This window comes from Quercus suber, unplaced genomic scaffold, assembly GCF_002906115.3.
Source record: "Quercus suber isolate HL8 unplaced genomic scaffold, Cork oak 2.0 scaffold_219, whole genome shotgun sequence".
NCBI classification, from domain to species: domain Eukaryota; kingdom Viridiplantae; phylum Streptophyta; class Magnoliopsida; order Fagales; family Fagaceae; genus Quercus; species Quercus suber.
Genome location: NW_027069677.1, coordinates 831815 through 842494, shown reverse-complemented (window position 1 = coordinate 842494; position 10680 = coordinate 831815). Strand labels below are relative to the sequence as shown.

Genomic DNA, 10680 nt, shown 5'->3' with positions numbered 1-10680 from the left:
TGTAAGAAAAATAGGCAATGTTACTGTGACAAAAAATTCTAACTACTCAGTCTTTCTCTATTTCTTATTTGGTGGATAACATTTCTATTGCCTCAATATATATCCATACCACTAATTGATAGGTAGTGTCATTGAGTAATAACTAAATTCTTGATTGGACTGCTTACTTGCTTGGTACTTACCACTCAATATTTAACTAATTATAATTTGTTCATGCAGCTGGAATTGTACTATATAAAATGAAATGTTATTAATAATCCAAAGTTTATTTGTCAGTTGGCTTACTTATGGTAAGCTTATAGAGAGTTTTATGTAAAGAATCTAACTATCTTTTTAGTATTAACAAGCAATATTCTTCAATTTGGTCCCTATCATCTGGGCCATGAAAATTATTGTCAATGATATATTTAACACATATGATAGGTACAAGTGAGCTACTCCCAAATTTAAATTCATTTTATCTGTAATACAGTCAAGACATTGTATTTTTTTAATAATTTTGGCCAAAGGTTGGAAATTTTCCCTTTTGTTATTATGGTTGTATTAATTTTTAATTTTATTTAGTAAATTAAAGGGTTGTTCATTAGCTGTATGATAGAGACCTGGTCAATTATAGTATGTAGAAAATATTGATTTATTTTCTTTTAGGTATGTATAAATGTATAAAGTCATGTGTGTGTGAGTAGTTTAATCATAATATGAAATAATATCTATTTCAACTTTTTAAAATGAATCCCGAATATGAAGAATCACATTCCAACAAATCTTGTAACTTTGGCCAAATCATGAGAGGTATTTTTCTTGCATAATAGAATTGGTGTGTGTGTGTGTGTGTGTGTGTGTGTTTTTTTTTTAATGGGTAAGTAAGAGTTATATTTTATTAAGAGCGCAGGGGTTGAGAGCTGGGAGGAGGCGGAGGCATGAGGGGAACCGGCCCATCAAACATTATTAGAGACTCAAAAAGGAAGAAATGATATGGGCTGGGATTCTCAAGTCATACAAAAAGAGGTCAAATAGACAACATCGTGGGCAAGCCCATTACAACATCTAGGAACATAAAATGATTTTTTTTTTTTCCTTTTCCATATTAGAGAAACTTTACCAAATTAAAAAAAAAAATGTAGGCTAAGTTTTAAAATTTTATCTAGGCCGAAAAAGAATCTTAAAGAATGAAGTGAAATCTTGCATTTAATTCTTACTTAAAAGGGAGAGTCTAAACCATGAACGACTTTTAACACACCTGGAGGACATTATCATTGGTCCTTCAACGTAACCAATTGGCCCAATAAGAAAACATCAAATAATTGAACCAACTCATAGTTTGAGGTGTCGAACCCAAACAAACCCTAATCCCTCTTACTAGCTAGATGCCAACCTTCACAGCAAGCCATGATCACTATAAAGCTCCCTCATAAAAGCATCCCCCCCTAAAAGCAAATGCACACACTTGTTCATCAAATCTAGGGATTCAAATCCTAATGAAACCAGGAATTTGGTAACGCTTGTTAAAAAAAAAAAAAAAAGACTCTTTCGAATCAAATGGTTTTAATTTAGAACAGACAAACTCAACAAAGAAAATCTTAATGCGATGTTTGGAAGTTTGGAGAGGGAGGAGAGTAGAGGGGAGTAGAGGAGAAGAGAATAGTAGAAAAGAGAATAGAGGAGAATGGTTATCCTCCACCTTATTTGTATGTTTTTAAAATTAAGTAAAGAGGAGGAGAATAATTAACCATTCATTTTGTTTGGTTGTTCTAAAAATTAGGATGAAAATGATTACACATATTTAAATAAACGAATTTATCTCTATTTGAAAATGGACTTGCAACATTGGCCTATGATTAATATGATTAATTTGTTAGATTAAATAATTATATGTCTATTATTACTATTTTTTTTTCACTACTACTCCTTACTGACCAAAAAAGGTTCAAGAAGTAGTTGATTAATTGTAGAATATATATTTCTCATTAAAAAAAAAAAAAGTAATGCAAACTAAAACTGGTCAATTTTTTGAAATATAATTTGTAATGTTAAAAATTTTTAACTTTACAAATTAATTTTTTTGGTGCATGTCATTAATTTTTTTAACGTTAATTTTTTTTTTTTGGTAAAAGTATAATTTGTAACATTACAAACAATTTATACGTAGTGAAGAATTTTTTGGTGCATGTAATTGGTGTCGCATTAAAAAAAATTACGTTACAAATTACTCTTCGCTAATACTCCTTACAACCTTTTTACAAATTAATTTAATATCAGTTTGTAATTTAATTAATATGACAAAGGTAAATTGGGTAATTCATTTGGTCAATAATTTTTGTATTCTACTCTCCCTCTAATTTGGGGGAATTAAAAATAAAGGGTTAGAGGTAGTTAAAACCCCTCAAAGCCTCTCCAAACTCCTTCCCCTTTTTCCTTAAAAAAATTTCAAACAATGTAATTTAATTACTCTCCCTCCTTTTACCTTTACTCTACTCCCCCTCATTTTCCTAACATCCAAACAGAGCATAAGTCTCCTATTAAGAATCTAAGATTTTGAGACAAAACCTTCGTAGCATGGCTCATGGCAATGCTTCTCAACAAAAGTGCAAATTCGTACAAAAGGAATGGGCCTTGGTCAGAGTCTCGTTCATATGTCTAAGGAGAATAAGAGGAAGTAGGGCCCAATAGCTCCAATGGCTGACTACAATAAGCAAACACCTTAGCCCAAGCCTAAAAGCTTGAGCACAAAAGATTAAGCACAACATTTGGAGGTCGCTACCCTATCATAGAAATTGGCAATTTCATGTCCAAAACCTTCTCCATAACGAAGGAAAAAGATTTGCTGCAAATTAAGTTACAGCAACTCCTATAAAAATGCATATATGTCAATATTTCAAATAGACACATGTCCAAATTTATTTTTAAATGAAAACTTCCTTGTTAAGATTGAATTTTTCACCAAATGGTCACTTGACATGTGTGTATTTTGCAGAAGTTGTTGTAATCTAGTTTGCAGCAAATCCTTTCCCCGTAATGAAAGTAGCTATGCCTCTTATTATAGGTCCATTATGACCATAATAATCATATGGCATGAAACCAACAAAAACCCTTGTAGAGAAGGAAAAATTATTAGATAGTCTGGAGCAATGCTCCCTCTCTCATATGAGGGATGGGCTTCACATGTGGGTCCACCATAGGGCCCACCCCTCATGTGAGAGGAGAGAGTAATGCTTCTGGAGTATATAAGTATACCCATAAAGAAGGCCTACAACCCAAATTTGAGAGGTATAAAAAGATTACCACTAATTTTCGTTTAAGTATTGGAGTTATTGGAGTTATTAGACTAATGCCACTCCCAAGTCCCCACTTTTTTTGTTCTTGTAGATATCCGGTCACTTGGGGAATCATCTAATTGTTGATTCACGTCACCAAAAGTTGCACAAAATTGTAACCAAAAAAGGAAAAGGGTAAATTATCTTTTTGGTCTCTAACATTTACAATATGTATTAATTTGATCCTTAACATTTGAAACATGTTAGTTTAGGTTCTAATTTTTTTTTATCATGTCAAAATAATCAATGTCATTAAGTAATAAATAAAAAATGCAAATGTGACTAACTGTAATATTAAAATAATATTTGTATGCCATATACCTTTCATGTGGACTGCCACGTACTTTTTAAATTAAAAGAACAAATGTACACAAGGAAATAATCTTTGTGGAGTTAATACGGGGGCTTTAGTCGATGTAAGAGCCAAAAATGTCGATACAATATCACCCTTTTGGTAGCAAAAACAAAACGGCTTTGTGAACTGGAACTTGGGAAACCCTTCCCGACCTCTTCCAATCAAACTGTAAACGCAGACACAAGCAGCCTGTTACTTACATAGAATCGAAAACAGTACTTCAAACTTCAAACATTGTCAACACTTCTTGGTGTTCCAAACTCAGACATTCAAGTTCAAATCACCTCTCCTATCTCTCTGTAAATATCAAATATCTAAATTTGAAGATCTGGGGATCAAAGAAAAGTGAAGTGGTAAAACAAAAGAAAAGGGTTATATCCTTATAGGTTGAAATGGAGAACAACAGCTTGGAGGAAACTCTGCAAGATGGGAAGCTCTACAGAAACCTCAATTCTCTCATTGTTGCTCATCTTAGAGACAACAATCTCAACCAGGCAAAGCCGACCAACCTCTTCAAACTAATAGTTTCTAATGTGGTAAAGGTTTTAACTTTATGTGGGTTCCTTTTGTTTTTCTTTTGTAGGCTGCAAGTGCAGTTGCTTCTGCAACTATGACACCATTGAATGTTGAAGCCCCACCTAATAAGCTTCTTGAGCTCTTTACTAAGGTTCTTATTCTATTTGCTCTCTGGGTTTTTTTCTTTTTGGTTCATTCCCTCTTTTAATTTGTATATTGTTGGGTTAACAATAGAAAGAAAGCCTTTTTTTTTGGGGTCTGAGGTGATAACATAACGACAGGGTCTTGCAGTGGAGAAAGATGAGATGTTAAAAGGGGTCACTTCATCTGTATTGTATGATTTGGGCACTTCATTGCCTGCTGCTGCATATGGCTCAATCCCTGCTCCTCGCACCGCTACTGTTGATTTCAGGCAAGCCCCTTGTTCTAAATAACTTTCTTTGTGAATTTGACTAAATTCTATTATTACTTATTAGGAGTTGTTGTGTTCCATTGTAAGTAACATAGCTTCTACTTCTACATTGGACCGTGGGGTAGTTATAAAAAGAATATCTTCATTTTCATTGCTTTTAGGTGGTTATAAGTCCGATGCCCCTGAGGAAACAGCCTTCTTTCTTGAGAGGATTTCCAGACTTTGATCCCACTCCCTGTGCAGAAAAATAAATTTAATTTTGCTTGTTTATCTTTTGGGAACCTGGGTATTAAAGGTTATTGTAGGAATGGAGGTGTTCTTGAGATATAGAAAAAGTCTTGACCTTCACAAGTTTTGTTGGAGAAGGCAATTTTAAGCCGTCATCAGTTAGCCCAAAGTAAGATAGGAGAGGAAATAAGTTAATGTTCGAAAAGAGAGTGTTTTATATGTTGCCATTGGAGAAAGAGTTCACTTCTATTCAAGTTTGGTATACATCAAATGTAGTAGACAATTACTTGCTGATAGAGGAGGTCATTCCTCTCTTCCCTCTTGAAATTGAGTATTTTAGATAATCTTTTCTCAATCATGATCAGGAAAATAATTCCCTTTGTGAAATGCTTCCTCTTTCTTCCTGCATAATCCATCATTTCTTTCTTGCTTTGCAAGTATTGAACCTAAGAGCTACCACATCCTAACTTCACCACTTGAGTTAAAGCCGAAGGGCCACACAAACTATTATGAGGCATTGATTTGTGTTTCTCACTTGTCCAAAAATACATCTTCATATGTTTTTTTTCCTCACATTTATATATTTAATTGTTGTCATCTGTCATTCCTGCTTTGCTCAACGTGAGTTAGGGAACATGAGGCATCGATATTTTAGAGTCTAAGTAGATTTAATGTGATTAAATATCTAGGAAATTTCTGATGCATGTTAGTTTGAAGTAAATACTTGGGGTATAGAAACATACAGGTGCAGCAACGATAGCCCCCAAGTTGACATATTTGCAATACTTCGTTAAATTAATCCTTGTTAAAGAATTTTATTTTTGGTTGAAAATCTGATAATGTATGTCTTTTATCAAACCAGTGCTGTGCAAGATGCAAAAAGCTCATCAAAGAGTTTTCCGAAGCATGAGACACGACATCTTTCAGAGCACAAGGTATGCATTAGAGTAATGTACAATTTTATGCTCTGCTTTAATTTAGTGTTCTGAGTTCTCTATGAACTAATTACCTCTGGGCATCTTATTTGGACTGATGGGCTAAAATTTCTAGAATATTGCCAGATGTGCAAGATTTAGTCCTGATGGGAGGTTTGTTGCCACTGGAAGTGCAGACACATCAATAAAGCTCTTTGAGGTGTTGATTCTTTTAGTCATGTGATTGACTCTTTCATAAACTTGAGCTTTTATTCATAGTTTGCCAATTTCTCATACAGGTTGCAAAAATTAAGCAAATGATGCTGCCAGATGCAAGGGATGGTCCTGTGCGACCTGTCATACGAACGTTTTATGACCATATCCAAGTAATTAAATCTTATTGAATAGTACCAATGGCTGTGTGAAATGGTTCAAAAAGTATTTTGTTCGGGGTTTTTTCTTTATTTTTTATTTGTTGGTAATATCATATTAATTATCACAAAACATCATACATCTAGAAGTTATCAGTTTATTATTTAGTGTTTGATATCTCAATGTTTGGATCTGAGCTTGGTTCAGATTACCTGAGTAATGTCTTGAACTTGTGATGATTGGATCAAGTTTGTTCTAATCATTTTGGGTAAACTTAAAATCAGTTTTAGGCATTTTTTTCTTTCCTCTTCTTTTTTATTGGAGATGATAACAGGATGTCGCTTATCTGTCCATATAATGTCTAATTCTTTTCTTATACAATTGCAGCCAATAAATGATTTGGATTTCCATCCTCAAAATACTGTTCTGATATCTGGGGCCAAAGACCACACTATAAAGTATGAATATTTCTAGTTTTGCATATGAGGCTGTCTTCATTTTATATGGTCTTTATTACCATATAATTTCTTTGACTCATTAGCATCATACATATTTTTCCTCCCTCTCCTTTTAGATCTGTTATAAGCTGCTTAAATTCTACAGCCTTCATTTGTCTCAAACAGAATTTGACTAGGATTTTGTTATGCTCCAATTACTGATGCTTTTCCAGGTTCTTTGATTTTTCCAAAATGACTGCAAAGAGAGCATTCAGAGTTATCCAGGTCCTGCTTGTAAATTATTAAAAGCATTAATTCTTGAACTTGGCAGCAGAATTTATTATTCAAGTATAGATTGACACTTATTTCATAATTTTTTCTGTTTGACACAATGCAGGATACACATAATGTGCGTTCTGTATCTTTTCATCCTTCTGGAGATTTTCTTTTAGCAGGTAATAATCTTCTTTACATTCTTCACTCTTAAACATATATTTGGTAATCATTTTTCTTAACTTATTTGATATTTTATGCTATACATTAGTTGGTAATTACCTAGATGTTGGGGGAGAGGGGGGGGGGGGGTGGGGGGGGGGGTGTTGGAAGAGCTTGTGCAGTTGAACTGAATTATGATAATCTATTTTGGAAAATTGCACACCAAAATTTCTGATGCTGTCATAATGTTCTAATAAATTTCTGTATAGGTTTAACTTGATCTACACAGAAGTGAGTAAAATGTATGTGAATGATGGATTTTAGTACTTCTACCAGAATTCTTATCAATATCATTCACCCTTAATTTGATGGGGAAAAAATCACAGGAACTGATCACCAAATCCCACATTTGTACGATGTCAATACCTTCCAGTGCTATCTATCTTCAAATGTCCCAGAGATAGGTGTTAATGGATCCATAAATCAGGCATGGTCAACTCAATCTATTTCGCACTTAGAAGGATTAATTTTCCATATTTCACAGCTAACGTTGAGGTCATTAAGGAAATCAATTTCATGTATCATGCAGGTTAGGTATTCATCTACAGGTGGCATGTATGTTACAGCATCTAAAGATGGTGCTGTACGGTTATGGGATGGAGTAACTGCGAATTGTGTGCGATCCATAGTCGGTGCACATGGAGCAGCTGAGGTCACTGGTGCAAATTTTACAAAGGATCAAAGGTATACCTCATGAAATTACACTCAATCATGAATTCATGCATGTATATAGAAAGTGAGGTGAATCTCTCATTATAAATTCTATTAGTGCAAACCAGCTATTTCATGACTGTAAATAACATAACTAATGAATGATATAATCTCTTCTGGAATATATGGCTTTTGATGCACTGGACTTGAATGAGGAAGAGATTGGAGGGTAAAGACTGCCGTCACTAAGACAAGGCACCCATACAAATGATGACCTTAGAATTGACTCTGCTTTTACTTTGTCAGTCTTCTGGCTTATTTTTCATGATCTTCTGCAATGAATAATAACCTTATTTACATTTCAAAGTCTAGCTGTTTTTGTTTAATGCTATGAATGAAAAACATGGTCATGGTGTCCCTTACAGTTTGTGGCTGTAGAGTCCACCGAAATCTGATTGATGAATTAATTGTGCTTCTTAGACACTCAATTCTAGACATTTCTACCTTTATTCTGACTTATTAGATACGTTAAGATTGGATTTTGCAACTATTGTGTACTGGCTTTGTAAGATGAATTAAAAAGTTGCCTTTCTAGATTTGTTCTCTCCTGTGGGAAGGATTCTACTGTGAAGCTTTGGGAAGTTGGCACTGGAAGATTGGTCAAACAATATCTTGGAGCTACACATCTGCAGCTGCGGTGCCAGGTATGTACAGAAAGCCTTCTTTTAAGGGTTTGTGCTTTGAGCACCTTTGACACCAGGCATATATGTCTATGCACTCTTTAATAAACCTCATTTTACTGACTCCTCTGTATGAGGCTTCTACAGAACTCTTGAAAAAGGATACTTTCTGGCTAAGTTCTGTTGCCTATGCATCTTGGACAATATTTATATGGTTATCTGGCTAGCATTCTGTGTTATAATTGCTAGCACAAAACCCCCTCAACCCCCACCAAAGTATGAAAAATGGGAGAATTCTTCAAGTATTTTCTAGGAGAGTGGCATGCTTCTGGAATCTTATGAACGAACAAAATGCTTTAATTAGTTTATGCCCTTTTTCTCTCTTAGCCTTCCATTTGCACATATGTTTTGTTATATGAGGAATTGTTTTCCTTTCGAAGTTCAAAGTAATCCTTGGTTCTCTTGATTATTTGAAAAAGAAAGTTGTTACTTTGGCACTACGATTTAGTGGGCCAAAAAATCATATTACCAGATGTTTTAATCCTTTCTTGCAGGCTGTTTTCAACGACACTGAAGAATTTGTACTATCCATCGATGAACCAAGCAATGAGGTTTGTGCAGCTTCCTGTGTTTTTTAGTGTAACAATTTGGGCTTCAATTGAGGAATCTTGGGTGGTTGCAGATTGTAATTTGGGATGCTCTGACGGCAGAGAAAGTAGCAAGGTGGCCTTCCAATCATATTGGTGCACCCCGCTGGCTTGAGCATTCACCAATAGAGGCAGCCTTTGTTTCCTGTGGCACTGATAGGTCTATTCGGTTCTGGAAGGAAGTTCTCTAGGTACGTGGGAAATGGGGGTGACAGTGTTCTTACTCCAAGGAGGTGTATATTTAAGAGATTACTGAACATGCATTCTAGAAGAAATCTGTCTGTAGAACATCAACAATGAGAATAGTTGGACCTGTGGGTCTATATATAGAATTTGTATGCATTTTCCCTCCTGTGCACTCATAATGATAGAGGAGCTAAATTTTACACTAGCCTTCAACCTACCGCAACCCTCCTATGTGTTCAATTTTTCTTTTTTGGCCCCTTTCTGAAATCCTTAACGATAAATTAATACAATGAATTAATTTACTGAAGTTTAATTTGTGGTCATCTATTATTGAAAGGCTCAGAAGCCACAATGATGTGGCCTTTTATTTCCACTCTCAACACCTTCCCCATTCCTCCACCCCCCCAAAACAACATTTTTTTGACTTCTTGGATGTTCAGTGAGCTCATGATGTGTTACTGGTTTTATTTGGCTGGGCCCTCCTTTTTATGTCAGTTTGAATATGGATGGCATTTGATATATATTGCATTACTCATCTTATGAGCGTCTGAGGACATTGGGACTGTGAGAAACTGGAAAAGTCAGGCAAGCTGAGAGTAAATTCATGCCTTTATTTGGCACCATAGAAAGTTAGAGAAGTCACTTAGTTTTGTCAAGAAAGAACAAGAAAAATCAGAGTAAGAGACTAGACAGGTGTGCTGTATTGCATCACTCAATTTCTACTATATTTTACACCTGGTTGCTGTTTTATACAAAACACAAATGCAGATGCACAAGCAGTTTTTTTTTTTTAATCTTCATAAGTTCTAGATAATAGTTACACTCATTCCTAATCCAGCATGAATAGGATATATAAGTTTATGTCACAATGAACCTTAGACAGGTTCATCTTTGCACTTGCTGCATTGTGTGCAAAACTGTAGATTCACTGAATACATCAAGAAGGTAGTTTTCTCCTGAGCAGCAAGTGTAGAGGCATATAACATGGTGGAAAACATTTTCTCGATCATGGCAACGAACAACAGGAGGCACAGATCACGTAGAGAAAGAGATCTACAATTTTCTTGTAGAAATGACTATGCAGAGGCATGTAACATGGTGGGAAAGCCAAGGAAGAATATGCTAGGCTCTATGAAGTAATTTAGCTCTGCATTTCTGAGGTGGGATACTCTTTGTGTTTCATCTTCTAAGAAAGTGCAGTTTAAAACTTTCAATTATGCTGATCTCCCAAAGACTCAAACTCCTATCAATTTTAAATTAAACTCATATATCCAATACAAACAATGTTATTAATGGATCAGAAGAACAGAGATTACCTTACGTTAGATTGAGGCAATCAATCTCAAAGGGCCCATCACCTCATTTCTGGAAGCTTACTAGCATGAGCTAACAGTGAAAAGAAGAGTTAGTCAGGACCTGAAAAGTACCAATCTAATCAAGACCACAACAGATCAACTTAATGGTTAGATTAGA

At 34.9% G+C, this 10680-nt stretch overlaps 1 protein-coding gene across 2 annotated transcripts; it reads left to right on the top strand.

Annotated features, from left to right (window-relative positions):
* Nucleotides 1–3724: 3724 nt before the first annotated feature.
* On the top strand, nt 3725–9520 carry LOC112009788 (cleavage stimulation factor subunit 50). 2 transcript variants are annotated; one of them, XM_024042123.2, is made up of 14 exons: nt 3725–4163; nt 4253–4336; nt 4467–4597; nt 5688–5760; nt 5876–5959; nt 6039–6125; nt 6499–6569; nt 6782–6833; nt 6946–7003; nt 7370–7470; nt 7573–7727; nt 8290–8398; nt 8929–8985; nt 9057–9520. In XM_024042123.2, the coding sequence occupies exons 1-14, from the start codon at nt 4062–4064 to the stop codon at nt 9210–9212; spliced, it is 1320 nt and encodes a 439-aa protein (XP_023897891.1). In that variant the 5' UTR covers nt 3725–4061; the 3' UTR covers nt 9213–9520. The 2 variants fall into 2 exon arrangements, with proteins under 2 accessions (XP_023897891.1, XP_023897892.1); XM_024042124.2 differs by lacking the exon at nt 3725–4163 and having other exon boundaries at nt 4477–4597.
* Nucleotides 9521–10680: the final 1160 nt, after the last annotated feature.